At 38.2% G+C, this 17,645-nt stretch overlaps 1 protein-coding gene across 1 annotated transcript; it reads right to left on the reverse strand.

Annotated features, from left to right (window-relative positions):
* Positions 1-4,545: 4,545 nt before the first annotated feature.
* nrros (negative regulator of reactive oxygen species) lies at positions 4,546-12,830 on the reverse strand. Its single transcript, XM_066708988.1, has 3 exons — positions 12,559-12,830; positions 8,414-8,534; positions 4,546-6,557 (listed from the first exon to the last, which is right to left on the reverse strand). The coding sequence occupies exons 1-3, from the start codon at positions 12,600-12,602 to the stop codon at positions 4,593-4,595; spliced, it is 2,130 nt and encodes a 709-aa protein (XP_066565085.1). The 5' UTR covers positions 12,603-12,830; the 3' UTR covers positions 4,546-4,592.
* Positions 12,831-17,645: the final 4,815 nt, after the last annotated feature.

Raw genomic sequence — 17,645 nt, forward strand, 5'->3', positions numbered from 1 at the left:
AAGACATTTACAGAAGTGGTAGGCAGGGGAATAAAGGGTTAAGTGTAAGCACAGCTTTGCGGCCTCTGCACTTCCTGTTGGTGACAGCCAGCTGCCCGTTAGTCAGCCTCACATGCTGGGGCCCTCAGCAACTCCTTCCCTAATTACCATCACAGGAGAAACACATAGGCCCCTGACTGCTTCCGCCAGATAACATCCAGCTACCCTCCTGCTTCTCCTTTCTCCTACAATGCAACTGCCCAGCCCTTGCTCACAAGCTGTTTGTTCACAATGGTTTCATCCAAAATTAGACTCAATGGTGTCTTCCACAGTGTATTTAGTTTCAAGCTTTTAGTACCCTTCCTCATCATTGAATAGTTGTCCATTGGAAGAATAAAGTGAACAACATGTTTTACCAAATTTATCTTGTGTTATTCAACAAGAAGCATACTAAATTCATGTACAAACAGGCATTGGTTTATCTCTCTCAGCTCTGAAATACCCAGTATCTGTTGAGTATAACATATGTTCACATAGCCTACTTGCACTTCTCATGCTTCTGTTTGTGTGAGAGAACATCACACTTGAGGTCAGCTTCTAGATTAAAATCTCAATTACAATGATAACATTGAAATCAACCACAATGTATTGATCAAACTAACAACATAATAAAATTCCTTTAGTAATTCTAAATGACTGAATGATAGATTAAGAATGCTGTTTCCTTTAAGGGTCCCAGTTAGTAAACTTAGTAAAGTTAGTAAACTGGGACCAAGACATGTGTTTTCCTGATCACACCCTCCCTTTTAAATCACAAAAGGTAGCTAAACCAGCTTGAAAACTTCTTAATTAGATGATTATACAAAATCAATACTTTACTGCTTGGCGGAGAAGTGAAATTGGTAAGAGGAAAACTTTGATATGAATGAGGTAGTATCAATCCAAGCTATCAGCACTGTGAAGGTTTGCCAACAGATCATTATTTTTGTCCAAAGTCATTATAACAGTAATTTATAATATATACAGTATATAGAGTTTATAAAATATACATATAGTATATAAAGAGTTTACAAACTGTTGAAGTGCATTAGGTAAGATTTTTTATTTTGTTTCCTGTTTTGTTAGTGTCTGTGTTGTTTGCCAGTGACAAGGCACAATCTTCATTCTGAGTTTGAAGATCAGCAAGTGTCCAGTGAGTCTTGCTCACACGACTACAAGGATCAGTTAATTTTATAGAAACAAAACTGAACTTGGATTACAGTGCCAAATATGAACACTGAAAATCCTCATTAGTTTGACTGTAAGGTGACAAAAGTCCTGTTTGTCAGAGGAGTGCAGTTATATTTATTAGCTTAGACACCAGTACAGTGCTGTAAAATGTCACATTTATACGTCTGTTGGCAGGTCATTATGAGTACCTGTTACGTTCTCAGTAAGCTAAACAAGTGACTCACAGACATTGATTTTGCTGCTCTAGAAAGAGATCCTATAAGAGCAAGCAGAACCATTTTCATACTGGTCTGAAAGTGTTCAACACACAGACAGGTTACGTCAGATAAATTAGTAGTCCTTAACATAGGTGATTGTGAGGGGATTTGGTGAAAATGTATTACAATTCTGAAATGCACTGATAAAATAAGCTCATAGGCCTGTTTGTAGCCTGAAAAGCAGTCAGGGACACCAGTGGAAATTAAGTGCTGGGCTTTAAACAGTTACAACAAGATATGCTGTTGAAACTGACATCCGTGGATCCTTTCATCTCTAACTTTGATTAGATTTGAATGAATAACCAACTAGAATCCAAACTAGCAAGATAGGGGGATAAGGGTGACTTGCTTATTTATTTATTTAGCCAGTTTTCTTTTAAACCTTCTTTTGCACTGAATACATGATCTGGCAATGGTACCTATTGCATATACAATGCAGGGAAATAGTGTTTAATAGCTCACATTTTAATGCATAATAAAATCTTAAGCAAGAGCTAAGAATTGTGAATCTTGTGACAGTGCTTGAGTCAGAGGTGGTCTGTTGTGCTATTTTTAAGTTACTTCACACTTCACATACTTGTAGCCCCGCAGTGCTGTGTTGTTGGTACAGCTTCCACCTGAAATCAGATGTGTAAGGGGCAGGGGCATAACTGTGTAACTGAGGTTATATGGTGGAAGCAGTAGGTGGTGGTGACAGTGTTTGAATTCAGTGTTGCACCAGCCATAAAGTAATTTAGGAAAATTTTAAGGAAAATTTGAATGAAGGGCTATACTCTTATTGCTATTTATCTTGAAGCACTTTTAGTCAAAATGGTGTTACACATTGATTTCCTTCTGTAGGATTTAGTTTTTATACTTGTGCTTTATAATGAGCTGAATTGAATTTAATGAAAAAAGTAGAAGGGGGGACTTAAGTAAAGAAAAAGAAGTCAAAAAGAAAGAGACCATGAGAGGGAGATAGAAAACAGAGAGACCTAGAGTACCTAAGAGGAGGCAGTGGCGGAGGACAGGCCTCTCTTAAGCGGTCTCAGTTTCTCTTTCTCTCTGTGCTGCAACCACCATGACCCAGAGCATCACCACAGCGGTATTCTGGTTACGCTCTGGTTTGCTCACACACTCCCTGCTGACGCGCTGAGGAATGTACAGGCGTGCTGTGCTTCCGATTGCTACCCCTCGCTGTTCAGCCTCATACCTGCCCTACACTCTCTTTTTCACTACTGCACATCCACCTAAACAGAGGCCTGTGTATAGCACATGGATTCCAAATACTGTTGTTGGGTTTGCAAAAATGTATACTAATTTATATCTATATGTATATGTGTGTGTGTGTGTATATAACTAAGCATGCCTAAGGAAATTCATCTTGAGTGCAGTAATCGTGCTGTGTATCAGGGTAGATTGCCGGGCCTCACTTTGGTAATTGTGGATGCTGAAGGTGGCCACATTGTACTGTCTAATGTGGTGTACCAATGGGTGGTTCTGGTTTAAATCCATTGTTAGTGCTGCTGTTATGAAGTTACTCCACGTTTCACATTCGGCACAGTCTCCCTCAGCCAGCCAGGGGTTATTTCTAAGGTTTTGTACCATATCACCACTTTTTTCCTGAAAGCAACAGAGACTCAACATAGGTGTTGAAAAGGGGAATGGGATTCTGATGTTTGCACCTAAACCTGCACAGAATATTGGGTATAGAGTAGACTGGTTTGGAAGTGATATTGCATCTATTGCTGGTTATGGAGAACCACAGGCCTGCATGTATGGTTCTGAAGAGCTGGATGCGGTGGTAATGTTGACTAACATTTCAGAAATTGATTAATGTGAGTCTTTAACAGTTCCGGGAAAACCTTACAAGGTCATTTCTGAGAGGCAAGAAACATTCGCCACATGCTGTAGAAGGCAGCAAAACAGGAAATTTCAAGTTTCCTCTGCCGCTTTTAGAAACGGCTTGCATCACTTGTAAAAGCAAGAACAACACACATACACACACACATACATGAGTGCACACTCACACCCATGCACAGTCAACACCCATACACACTCTCACACATCCAACACAAAGATTAAAACACATATACACACACCAACCTTCTGTGGAGACAACGAGCTAAACCACATACTACCTTATCTGATAACCAGGAGGTTGCTGAGATGCACTACTCTGTACGACCTGAGCACAGTCTTTTCTCTCTGCTTTCCATCTAAAATGTTGTGTGTGCCTGTGCCAGGGTACTTATTTGTGTAGAGTCCACTAATGGTCCAGCTCTTTTATGCATTCAGCCACTTATCATTAATTTAAACTCTTCATTGCTTTACATTTTGTTAAATACACTTGCGTGTTCTTTGACCTATATCGCAACTGTGGGAATGATTTATTGTACTTTACTTGTCTACAAATCAACAGATACAAACAAACAGAAATGTTTAAGCAGCAACATCCTGAATATGGTCACAAGTAAAAGAAGATCAAAAAATGATGCCTGGGCTGGAGGCAACAAGAAAAGAAATAGCCTACATATGATCACTTTTTAAATATCCCTTATTAAAACTAAACAGACATCTGACATAGGCCAGTACTAGCATGACATATTTAGAATGTAGACTATTTGAAAACTCTTGATTTTCCTTTTCATTTAAAAATAAATAGGGAAATGGGCACATTTTGATAATACCCTCGTTATAAAATACATTTTTAACCGAAAGTATTTTGTAATATCAAAATTCTTTCAATTTCAGAGATTCTTGATTTAAAACTAAAACTTAGACCATTTAATGAAGGTAATTACAATACAATTAATTGCTTTTTGAAACTGAATTTATAACATAACATTGGGAACTAATCTACATTATTCATGGTTTTGACAGTGTGGAAATAAGGGGATTTACATAGTGTTTTAATATTATCTGGGTGTTGACAAAGCTGTAGTTTGCATAATTTCCAGGATCAAGTAGGCCATTGAGGAAGTCTCAATCGAGGATTAAACTATGGACATATTAAAAGGACACAGCTTCCTCAGTGACCTATGCCATATAGCCTACCCTACACTGTGTGCAGGTGAAGACACAATTAAACAGGCAAAGGTTTTTATGGAAATTATAGCTTTATTTGTTTATCAATGGCTCAATAATTTAATGCTCAAATGTTGTGGCCCTCCAGTATCTCTTCTTGATCACCATGGGAAGTAATCTGGGCCTGAAGGAAAGATAAAAGACAATGCAGATTCCAAGAAGAGAGAGGCACACAGGTAGGAAGAGCAGAATATATGTCCAGGAAGGCTCCTCACCATTTTTATCAATACACATGTGAGAACCAAAGAGCCATTCCCTGCGTCCAGTATTGGAAAGGAGACATGTTGCCTCTGTTCTATCCTCAATGTTCATAGTCACTTTTTCTTGAAATATATCCAACCAGTCCAGCTCGCAGCAGTTGAAAGGGTTTCCTCCAAGGAAGAGAGTCTGTATGCTGTGACCCAACACTTTTGCCTGGTCAGGAAGGATAGTGGTTAAATTGTTGTCTCTCAAGTCCAGCAACTTAAGACTGAGGCTTAGTATGGAATCTGGAAGGTGGGTTAGTGAGTTTCTGGAGATGTCTAAAGACTTTAAGTGTGTGCATGGTGTAAAGTCAAGATGGGATATAGCGGTGTTACCTAGGCTCAAATGTTGCAATGTTCTGCTGAGGCTTTGCAACATATTCTGTTCTATGTGGATTCCTGGATTGTTGGTTAATTCCAAATGTGTAATGGGTGTCCCTTCAAATGCCCATGGTGGCACTTTTTGTAAATTACAATTTAATAGATGCAGGTGGCGCAAGGAACTGATATTTCCCCACATGGCACAGTCTGAGTAGTTTGCATCTGCACTTCTATCTTCAGTGGAGCAAATGCCAACTTTGTTATAACTGAGGTCCACAGTTGCCAGGCTCTGCATGCCTACAAACAACCTGGGAGGGATTGTTTGCAAATAATTGGAGCTCAGGTTGAGATGGGTCAAGTTGGGCAGGACGTGCAACAAGCTTTGGTTGGTACGAAGCTTTGTCAGTAGGTTATTGCTCAAGTCCAGTTCGATGAGAGAAGCTGGGAACTCCTCAGAAGTTATATCCAAAGACTTCAAACAATTCCTTCCTAGCCTGAGCCTTGATAGTGATGGCATCTTACTTAGGAAGCCACGCGGGAGGTAGTGGATCTGGTTTTGGCTCATATCTAGCAGGTCCAGGTATGAGGTGTTACTGTACAGGGTTTCATCCCACAGGTTGGCGGTGGTCACATTTGTAATGTTGTTCAGGTTGTAAAACTGGATGGTGGTGGGCCAGTCTTCAGAGTTGTTTTCAGCCAGGTGTTCATAAAAGCTGAGCTGGTTGTTGGAGAGCAGCAGGTTGCGAATGTGGCTGCGGTTTGGAAGAAGGGGAAAGAAGAGGAGCTTGTTATCTGAAAGGTCTAGAGTCTCCAGGTAAAAGACTTCTTCCATGTCCTGGGTGGCAATGAACCACTCAATGGCATTGTGGCTGGCATTCAGTACCACTAACTGGGTGAGATGGAAGTCCATCAGACAGGGCAGGTTGTTGAAAGCCAAACTGAGCCTTTGGAGTTTCTGCAAACTGTGAAAGGCATGTTCCTCAATCTCGAATAGGAGATTCCTCTCCAGGTTGAGCTCCACCAGCTGATGGAGGCTGCTGAAGATGGACCTGTCCAGCCTCATCAGGAGGTTCCTGGATAGAGAGAGGACTTCCAGTGAGGTGAGATTCTGCAGAATGAATGAGGCCATGTCTTCATTCAGCTCATTCCCTGAAAGGTCCAAAACTCTCAGTCTAGGCAAAAGGCGCAGAGCCAGACCTGTCTGATGGTAACCTGTCTCAAGACTGTTTTTGGCCAAGTTAAGGTTTTCCAAGCAAGGTGTGTTGGAAAAGACTCCATGTTCAATGCTCTTTAAGCCATTGTCAGCGCAGCTCAGAGTGCGGAGTTGAGGGTACTGAGCAAGGGAGGAGTTTTCCAGCACCTTAATATAATTTTTGTTCAACTGGAGCTCATCAATGTTTTGTGGAAGATTTGAGGGCACAGTCATTAGCAGACAGTCACTGTACATCGCAGTCCTCTGTATCTGGTCAAAAACAGAATGGTTACAGGGGTTACTTTACAAGACCAATATACGTCCATCAAAATAAAGCAATCATACTCATCACTGTTACCACATGAAACCATGGCAAATCCAGACACTGATAAAATAAGCACAAAACTGTATACCCTATCTCTTCTCCCAGACTGTAATATAAATTTAGACTGGAAGTATAAATACACAAACTGCAGTACAGCATCAGCAGAATTCGGTAGTTAAAATAAATTAGATGCCAAATGTAATGGCTTTCTTAAAAAAATAATGCAGAAATTGAAATTTGTATGGTTAGGTTTTTTGTTTTGTTTTTTCATCTGTATACTTGAACTGTACTTGAAGTTTTATAACACAATACAAGTTAACCAAAATAATTTAAAAAAGCTTTGGCATATTGTGCATTTTAATACTGTAGGGTGTGGGAATAAATCCTATTGATCTGAGATAAAAACAATTAGGAAAGTTAATACTTTGTTGTCTGCATTAATCAGTTCTCCGTTGTGGTTTTCTTTGAATCTGTGTCTCTCTTGCCTTAATTAAGACACATCCCATGCAATGGTTCTTTGTAAATATGTATGCCTTAAACCAATTTTCTCATCATGATGTATCATTAAACCTAGAAAGGTATTGCAACACCTTTCAGACCCTTGCCTTCACATCAATCCCTTTGGTTTCACACTTCTGTTCAGCAGGCTCAATGTCAGCACCCTTAGTAGACTTTTTCTTCTTTACACTTTCTTTCATTTCAATTGCTTATCCACTCATGACAGCAACTGATAAAACTAAGAACGCAGCAGTCTGTGAAAACGTGCCATTGTGCTCCTAAGTTGCAGCAGTAGTAGACTGCCAGAAACCTGTGAATGTCTGTGTGACAAATGTGATGATGCTTAGGATAGAAGATGCAGCAGGTTGCAAATTTCAGGCCCCTATCTTTATATGATATGCAGTTGTATATATAGGCTATGTATACCTTGATTTATTTTGGTAAGTACTAGCACTAGCACTAGCCAGCACTATAGAAGATGTATGTCTATTTCAAAAACCTGAAATGTGCTTAAGCTTTGGAGCTGCCTGAACCATGTTTGCATTAAAAACTTACTTTTTCTAGGTACAAATCTGAATCTAAAAGATTCCAGATTTGCTTTTGACAGCTGAGGGATGGGAAATCATATAGGGAAGTATATCAGGGTTGCGCAAGTTTGCGTGCATATATCTCTGACAATGAGCTTCAGAGTTTTATTCATTTCCCCTGCACACTTCCTGCAGGCTGACCTTTCTGAAGCTTGAGCAGTTTGAAGGCACAGTTGTTAATTGCAAGGTACATGGAGACAACAGATAAGCACAAAATATAATACATATAAGCCATACAAGTACAGCAAATTAAAGGTGATGTAGTGTTTTTTGTATGTTTTTAATTTTTTGCAGATGCCCTTACCCAGGTTGTTTTCATATTACATAGCAATGGCAACTACTGCCAGGTGAACACACAATGCTTTTTAAGGTACTGCTCAGTATAAGTTACAAGCATGTCCATAGCCTGCACTTCAAAACCTGATTGTAAGGTCTGTGATTGGCCTTAGTTCTTGCATGTTGACTTTACCCCTTTTAAAAATTACAGTTTCTGTTGTGATCAATTATACTGCTTACTGCGTGGTCTGCAGAGATCTCCCCCAAGATTCAGGTGAACCGCAATCAGAAATATCTGAGACTTTTAGTTTTTTCTCTTAATTTTCATGAAATAAATGCCTTTCCAGAACTCTTATCCTCCACAACTTCCCACCCATCAAGTTACTCTTAACTGATTTTTTTTCCACAGCCTACCCTCTGAATGTTGGATTAGTACTTACCACACTGCAGGAGGTTTGCTGAGGGTGAATAGAAGCAGAAGCCAGCAAGTTGCAGAGTTGACCCAGAGTGAAGTACAACAGGCAGGGTATGTAGTGCAGAATTGGCATCTTCACACCATCACTGTGGGAAAGAGAGAAAGAGAACATCTGTGTGTTAGTGTGTGTGACAAATGTGATGATGCTTAGGATAGAAGACACAGCAGGTTGCAAATTTCAGGCCCCTATCTATACTGAATACCACAAAGTTAAATATTTTTCTTCAATGCGCTTCTGTACAGGTGATCAGGTTTCAGACCCTAGTACCAACAGAAAGTGTCGTCATCAAGGATGGTGACAATTCACCACTGTTAATAAATGGAAGAAAGGAAGAAAGACCATTCCTGTGCATCTGTACTTGATCATTGCCACAAATATGCATCCCCCTGATCAAACAGTGCACATAATGTGGGAGTTGGGCCCTCTGTGATTAAGCTTTCCCAGAGACACAGAGGCGGTAAGACTTTCTGTTGTAATTGTATTCTAAGCAATAACTTGGAGAATATTCTCTTTGTGGCACGCCACTTTCTTAACTTTCCACAGTGTACGTGACATTATCATCCCTTCAATAAAACCTCCTTCAACTGCAACCTGATTTCACCATTGATTTGACCATTGTCTGCCTGCTTCTGGCAAAGAAAATAGTAAAGAAACACTACTGTATAATTATAAACACACTACATTGTTATCATTACGTTGTACATCTTCATCACTGCAGATTTTACCTATTATTGCCCAATACACCGAACATGGGTTAAGGATATGTGACGTCTGAATATGTGTACTTATACAGTAAGTTGTGCCTGTAAAGTACTACTCTCTGACTGTATAATGTTTTCTCTCTTTTTTAATCCTGCTTGAGTATTTTTAAGAGAGAAATACTTTTTTTTAAGTTTGATGGTAAAATCAAAGAGCTGACAGTATATTTATGTTGACCCAACTTTATTTTGCCTTTAATTTGCCATCTCCCTCCTACAGATGTGTATATGGATATTGTGTATAAATAACCATGATTGTTTCCATCATGTTAAAACTGAAACATGTTTCCCATAGTTAGGTTGTACATCACTTAAGGGGTAATTTAAAAAAGCAACAACAAAACCATAACATACCTCAAAGTTTAAACCATTAAATTATACAACTGTAAACACTGATATCTATGAATTGACATGCTTTTATCTATTTTGGTGGAAGTATATACAAACTATAAATATCAATACAGAAAACAAAAAATACAACAGTGATGTCCAAATATAACACCAGATTTCACATTTTTGTACCTTAAACTTAAATGTGCTTCTTCTCCTAGAAGTAATTAAATTAAATTAAAAGACAAAGAAAGCCAGTATAGAAGAATCTAAATTCTAACTTCTCCATTTTCAAATCTTTATCCTGCATATGTACATTCTCTCATATGCAGGATAAATTTGACCAAATTAGTTATTTATGTAAAAATATAATAAATGCTGAAGGATAGTACCCATGAAAAATGTTAGTCTATATATATAATCCACATTGTGCTGAATAGCATGGTGTTTTTATAAATATATGACTTTAGTTCAAATGTAATTGATGATTATGTTGGACAATTGTAACAATGCTATAGTCTACAAATCTTCAAAACTTGACATGAAGGTATTAAAACAGACTTTATGGAACAGACCATTTGTTCAATGTTTTTCTTAATACAAACAGTTTGTTAATGAATTTCTATCCAACAATTAATTAGGCAAAGTATAAAATACGGCTTTGGAATTTAGTTTTATTATACAAGGAAATCTAGCTAACAGACTACACCCATTTCAATCAAACTTATACTATGTGCTTTTTTCCCCAGCTCAATAACACATATTCTAATTATATTCTCCATGAATTATGAAAATATACCAAACAGGATCACTATAGAAATATAAAATGCAGTAACAAAACTGATATTCATTAACCCTCCAGTGCTAAAATACTGCAATAATCTTGAAACTGCATATATTATAAACTGTTGTTTATTCAAAAGTGTCTCCCTGCTTAGCTTTTATGCTTCTTAACAATCTATAAAAGTTGTATAACGTAAGTTCTTAGCAGTTATACTTAGAAATAGAACTCTGGAAAGGGTTTCTCTAATGTCCAGTATTTAACACTATTATAATTGTAGTATTCAAGACATTGTTATTTTCATTGAAATAACATTAAACATCAATTTATAAAAATATCAAATTCTAATTTAAACATAAATTAATATATTAACTAAGTGGTTTGCTGATATAATTCAGTAGGAATACATTCAGCTATGGATTAGATGGGCTTGATAAAAATATTCATATCACATTTTTAGAAACCCAAACCAAGATCACACAGTAGACACTATGTTATCGAAAGTATTGGGAAACAGACAAATACCATAGGACAGCTGTTCTTGTTGTATTTAATAAGTGGTTGGGCCATCTCTGTTCTCACTGACTTTTAACAGATAGCTGAAGGAGTCCTGTGCCCTTGCTCCCACATGCAACAGCTCTTGCTAATTCTAGTGCAGCGAGAGAAGTTGGTCTCTGCTGGGGTCCCTTTCTGATATCGGCATTCCAGTTAATGCAAGAAATTAGGGTGAGGACTTGGAGCAGTTAATTATATGGTATCATCACTAGTCTCCATGAACCATGTTGTTACACTCTTTGCTTTGAGACATGGGGTCAGATTAAATGAAAACTTTGACCCACCCGCTAATAGCAAACTACAAACCTGTACATCATAGCGGGTATATTTATGATTAGAAGAAAGTGGCATCTTACTAAAAATGAAGCCGCAACTGAGTACAGTTCTGTAGTTTTCCATTAGCGGGTGGGTCAAAGTTTTCATTTAATCTGGCCCATGGTGTGTTATTGTACTGGCACACGTACAGGCCTTCACCTTAAATACCCATCAATGCTGGCAATACATCACAGTATGTATATGCAGTTGTGATACAATCTCTTGCTGCAAAGAGAGGTATGTCTAATTTTTTTTGATACTGCAGTATATTCTAATTCTGGAACACAAAGCTGGAATGTGAAGACACCGTATTTGGTGTAAATAACAATGTAAAAAATAAAAGTAAATAAAAAAGAATGTACTGCACAGCCTGAAAGACGTGTTTCCTACTGTGGTCCCATACGGTAAAATATTCTGTGTGGTGATGGCAGCTTTCAAGGTGTGAAGGTTTGAGAGCTGGGTGGTTTGCTGTGTGTGACAAATAGCTTTTGGTGCCTGCTTAAGGTAAGCAGCTACCAACTTTCTACAGCCTCTATTAAATCCAGCCACTTAACCGCAGAGTGGGTACTAAATTAAGAAAGTGTGAAATCATTGTTAGTTTTGTATTAATACAAATAATGCATATGCTTGCCACCAATATTTTATTTTTGAGGGGGGATACAGGGTTCTGGGCACCTGTGTACTGATGAAAAATACTATGCAACCATATAAGCACTACAAAAATCATTCTTCACATGCCCTATGCTGTTTTTATATTTTACCTGATGTTTAATAGTCAAACAGTTAGTTCAAGTACTCTCTGAATTACTCATGTTACTTAAACCCTGAAACCTCTCATTACTTCTGTTGTTAGACTATTGCTGCAAATTACAGCAATAACCGTTATGACCACAACTCTCTCAAGACAAGTCGCACCATACAAAGAGAGAAACCAGCAATTCTTTCATTCATTTCTTACTGTAACAGGAGTAATTCTTTTATGTCACCGCATCAATAAAATGCACAGTCCAGTTATGTCTTCCTCAAACTCACTGCCGAAAGACTAATGTACATACCCGTGCTATAGAAATGATAACAGCAGGGTGGATTTACAACCCAGGCACTTATTTCAGTTATTTAAGTTCAGTCATAATTTGCACTTTGATTTTGAATGTGCTGACTTGCTCATTGCAGTTTAGTAGTTCACTTCAATGAGCAATTGGCCCCGTGAGTCGTAAATAGTGATTCTGGACATTTCAACTGACTCATTCAAAACTGTACTGCAGGGTTTCAACTAAAGAGTTAACTTTTTGGAGAAGAACAAATGTACCAGTTCACATTTTTTATTATATTATTGTTATTATTATTAAATTTACTTTTAATTTACTTACGTGGTTGTATCGGTTAGCCTCCCTTTATGCCTCCACCAGCCCATCTCGTGACCATGGTGCCTCTTACTTGCTTTGCTGCTTACACCTCTAGCCGCAGTAGTAGATGTTCACTGTCAAAAACATTGACTCGATCTCAGGCTTCTTGAATTTTTTTCTTTCTGGATTAAATTAGTATCTGCGGAAGAAGGCAGGCAGCGGAAACCAAGTCACATGAACTACCAAGATGATAAAAGGTTCGCACAGCGGGGTCAGAAGAAAACTAGAGTTTCTTCTTTCTTCTCTCTCTCTCTCTCTCTCTCTCTCTCTCTTTTCTCTCTCTCTCTCTCTCTCTCTCTCTCTCTCTCTTTCCTCTCTCTCTCTCTCTCTCTCTCTCTCTCTCTCTCTCTCTCTCTCTCTCTCTCACACTCTGTCTCTGTGTTTTTCATATTCTCTGCCTCTTTTGAGCTATCCAAAAACCACATTGTATATTAAAGCCAGCCAACTAGAAGTGTGGTTAAGAAAACTTGTTTCATTGTTGCTTTTTTTGTTTTCTTCTTGTCTCCTGCTGTTGATTGTCAAGTTTAGCCAGCCCCAGCCACCCACAATGGTCCTTTAGCATACATATTAATTTTGATTACTAAGATTATTACACCAAGGGATGGATGCAAGTGTTACCTGTTCACAACAAACTTACTTCAGCACAGATGACCAGCTGCTGTTTACGTGTCCTGTATGACTCAGTGTCCAAACTCCCTACAGATTCCTGCTAGTATACAGGAATTCAATATTTATTTTCACTGCAGAATCCCTGAGGGAGCCCTGCAGGATATTTGCAGAAAACCACTTCAATTTCCTCATCAGAACTCGGCTTACTTCTGATTCCAATTTTTACAGCAAAATCCTCCTTATCAAAGGAAAAAGTACAAAGGCATCACTTGGAGGCTAATACAGCAGGATATGCTGCACCTTGAGAACAAAATGAAGCAGTTTGGCAGATGGTCTAGTGTTGTGCAGTGCCTGCAATTAGACATGGAGGTTTGGGGTTGTTTTGCTTGTGCACAAAAAGGAAATATTGTCTGTACCTTGATTCTCTCATGTCACTCCTTTTTCATACCCTACACTGGCTTTCTATTACTGCCTGTATGAAAATCAATACTTGAGTCCTTCAACACTGCTCTCTTCACCATTCTGCTCCAGTCTCCAGTCTCGTGTCCCTATATTCACTCTTCGTTCATTTTCTGCAGTTGGATAAAAGGCCTGGCTCACTCTGTATACCCTCTCTTGCTCCACAGTGTTGGGAGCAGTTGCATGAACATAGGAGGTGCAAAGTCACTCCATAAAATGTATCTGTGTAGATTACACCTTTAGGTTATTCTAATCTCCCCTTATACCTTAATGGTATTCACTGTATTTTTTATAATGATGTTACCTTTCTAATGTTATTTATATGTATTACATTGTATGTTATCCTTTGAAAAACCATGCAAGTCCCCTTAGATAAAGATGACTGCTAAGTGACTTAATAATAACATTAATAATAATGCATAGAGAGAAAGAGAAAGAGATTGACTTGATTGAAAACCTGCAGTGTTAAATGTGTGTTGCAGTATCTTGTGATAAAAGCCCAGCACCTCTAGAAAAGCACTGTGTATTTTCACACAGATAGAGGCTGCTGTAAACCACAAACCCTCTCTCGCTGACACACCCCTCTACCTCTCATTCTACTCCAGGGTTTATCAGCAGATACCACTTGAGAGGAAACCACATGATGCTCACACCCTTCCTGCCAGGCTGCACACTTTAGCACTTCTGCTACAACATTCAGCTTTCCACTGCAACTGTGAAATGGAAAGACACACACTCATCGTAAATTAAAGCCCTGCTGTAAAAGCAACGCACACAGCAGCTTTGCAATACATAAACCCTTGCGTACCCCAGTGCTCCACAGTAAAAACATGACATACAGTCACACACATAAATCCAGACTGCAGGACTGTTTAACATATTAAGAATACAACCCTGAAAATATGTGACTGTAAAATGCAGCTCCAGATAAAGGCCTTCTTATAAACACAGAGACTCAAAGCTAAATTATAGATTATATCAGAAAAGCTGCAATGGGGTTCATCTACAGTTTGACTCCAGTTTCTAAATTGAAAAAAAAATAAAAAAATAAAAATTGTGAGGGGGTGCATACAAACAAGAAGGAACAGTACATGTAGCGCAGTTATCCAAGGCAAATGTAAATTAGGGAACATGTGCCTCAACTGTTATTATGCCAACCATGCTTTTTTTTGCTTTCTTGAGCAACATTCGGTTTTACATTTTGTAACACTTATTTTTTTGTACTTGGGAATTAAAATAAGGAAGGAAGCTGAGAGCTGCAATCGATAGGAAAGCGTTGCTATTTACTGCGTTCAGGCTTCCTGTCCTTGGTGACACAGTCATTTCTGCAGCTTGTGCACACAGAAGCTCAGCACTGGCTGAAAACAGCACACGTGTGGTAGAGGGCAGCAGAGTAGAAGGCTTTACTATTTTCTTTAAAAAAACACTGGACACTATATATGAACAGCTATATATATATATATATATATATATATATATATATATATATATATATATATATATATATATATATATATATATATATAAGCTATATTTGAATGTCTTGTTATTATTTGTACTCTTTCAATATTCTGAAGCTTAGTTTTTTGGATGGCTTGTAATGCATCTCGACTTGACTGCCTCAAACCTGCTTAATGCATGGGGCCTGCTTACACTCTCTTGACTCCTGCAGCACTGGTATTTGTGACCAAAGGCTCCCTCTGTAGAGCGAAAGTTAAGTAGGCAGCAGAACCTTTTCCCAGATCATTTGCAAAGCTTTTTGCCAAAGTATAAAAATGTAAAAGTGTAGGGAAACAGAACAACCCTGGTGTTTTAAAGCTTTAGTTACCCTGTTGTGGTTTGCTACATATGTTGTCCCAAATGTGAGGATGTAAGCTGGTGGAATTACAAAACCAGCAAGAGCTTTGGTGTGGCAAAGAGGAATTGATTTGGTATGTTTGGTTGTGTGAGTCTGTCGTAACACTACCCAGGTTTATTTATTTCCTTTAAGAATGACAAGCTCATTCTGATTTGCAGCCAAAAATGGTCGTTAGTCACTCTAATTACTTTAACAGCAGATGGCCTGGCTGTTAAGGCCAAGGGCCTGTTAGAACTATAATGTATGATTTGTATTTTATATTAAATGTATATTTTAACTTATGCACCTCTGTATTTTGTAAACTGTAATTGTTTTATGCTTGATTTGAAATGTATATTGTATTATTGCACTTTTGTATTGCTTATGTAACCTGTAAGTTGCCCTGGAAAAGGTAATCTGCCAATCAATCAATACATAATAAGGGACTTTCAAGCTGATCTCCTCTACAGACTCAAAATTCTATTAAAACATGCAAAAACAAAAAAACTAAGAAACGGCTCCATATCACAAAACTACCACACAATTTGATATGGTGACAAGACATGTCTAGAAAATGTTTATCTATCTGATAGTATAACTTTCATATATATGTATATATATTTGTTTTTCATTATGATTCTGTATTGAAACCACTGATAAAACAGTTCCCTTTACAAGGACTACTCTCAGTTCTAGGGGGGCTTTTTTAACTTGACAGTAATCACATGATTGAAACTGTTAGGCTATAAAAAAAGGCTACAACCTATATATATACTAAATACACACATACATATAAAAACTTCTGTAGAAACCCAGTGTTAGGGCACATGAACAGTTTCATTTTCCTGTTTTGTTCATTCCTAGCTGTTTTCGTGACTAATAAAATACCTAAACAATAGGAAGTTAACTAATGTTGCATTTTTTTGTTTTGACATCTCTAAAACATTAATCCAATGTTTGCCAAACTAAGTAATTGGGAAACACTGCCTCCTGATTTTGTTTTTTATATAAATGTATAATTAAAACAATAATGCATTAAATTAAAGTTTAATGCATTCAGTTTTAGTAATTCAAGTTTTAGTAAATAAATGAGGTTTCAGTTCCAACAAAAGTCAGGAGAGATGGAGATGAAGTGAGAAAGAACTATTGGTCATGTAGCCCTCACATGCAGTGCAGGTAGGCTAACTCAAACAGTACTCCAGTTACGGGAGAGAAGCAAAAGTAAAAGCAAAGAAAGTGCATCAAAGCCAGGGAATCCATGTTCTTTACTTCCTGTAGCTCTTGCTCTGACACTGCAGGATAGCGTTGTTGACATGGACTATTAACGCAGTGAGAAAAGTTCCAAATTCTGATTGCCAGTGCTGTAAAATGGCAAGCAGATATGTGACAGGTTACAGTGTGATGTGTTCTACTGCTTTCAAAACATGACAATACCAGGTATTTCCAGGCTGCCGAGTGCTTCACCTGGGAAACGATTCTGCTCAGAGAGCAATATGTTGTCCGTAGAGTAGAGAATTCCAATCTGAAAAATGCCAGGGGACAGTGTGCTGCTGGTTAATTGTTTCTGGAGTTTGAAGGGTTGATGGACCCTTAAACTAAACCAGTCTCTATGTGCAGTTTATATTCTTTGGGGTAGTGGTGTACAAATCCAGTTTTAGTGCCATATTTGACAAACAATATAACATGGGTTTAAAATGATCCAGCTGATTGGATCAGTTAAGTAATTAAGGGCCCAACAGCATGAAAGTGAGAAGACCTTGAGGACTGGAGTTGTGTACCTAGCTGTTGACCATCATTTTCAGCAGAAGCATAATTTCAATGTATGTGGGAAAACCACAGAGCACTCAGCATATCGTAATTATTTCCTTCAGCATGATGTGAAACTTAACGTGGTGTGCTATCATAAAAAAAGATCTGAACCTTTTTTCAAAAGTTGCTGAAAGTTTTTAAGTTAGTTTCAAAGACAGTACAGGTAGGGTCTTACAGTCCAGAGATTGTTGCTGGATTTACCAGACTGTGAATGGGGTTCCCCAGGCTGCATATTCAGCCCAGTACTGGTGGGATTGGGTGAGTCTGAAGCCTGACAGGGTCTCCTGTGGCTTGCTGGAGGCCAAAGAGCCTGCATGGTTATCAGTGAAAGAGTCTC

The sequence above is a fragment of the Amia ocellicauda genome, chromosome 7, assembly GCF_036373705.1.
Source record: "Amia ocellicauda isolate fAmiCal2 chromosome 7, fAmiCal2.hap1, whole genome shotgun sequence".
In the NCBI taxonomy this organism is placed as follows: Eukaryota; Metazoa; Chordata; class Actinopteri; order Amiiformes; family Amiidae; genus Amia; species Amia ocellicauda.

Excerpts from the sequence above, each read along its gene's own strand:
- nrros (XM_066708988.1), bottom strand. The coding sequence starts at position 12,602 with ATGGGCTGGTGGAGGCATAAAGGGAGGCTAACCGATACAACCAC. Across the intron at positions 8,535-12,558 it reads AGGCTAACCGATACAACCAC|TGATGGTGTGAAGATGCCAA; the intron begins GTAAGTAAATTA and ends TCTTTCCCACAG. Across the intron at positions 6,558-8,413 it reads AGCAAACCTCCTGCAGTGTG|ATACAGAGGACTGCGATGTA; the intron begins GTAAGTACTAAT and ends GTTTTTGACCAG.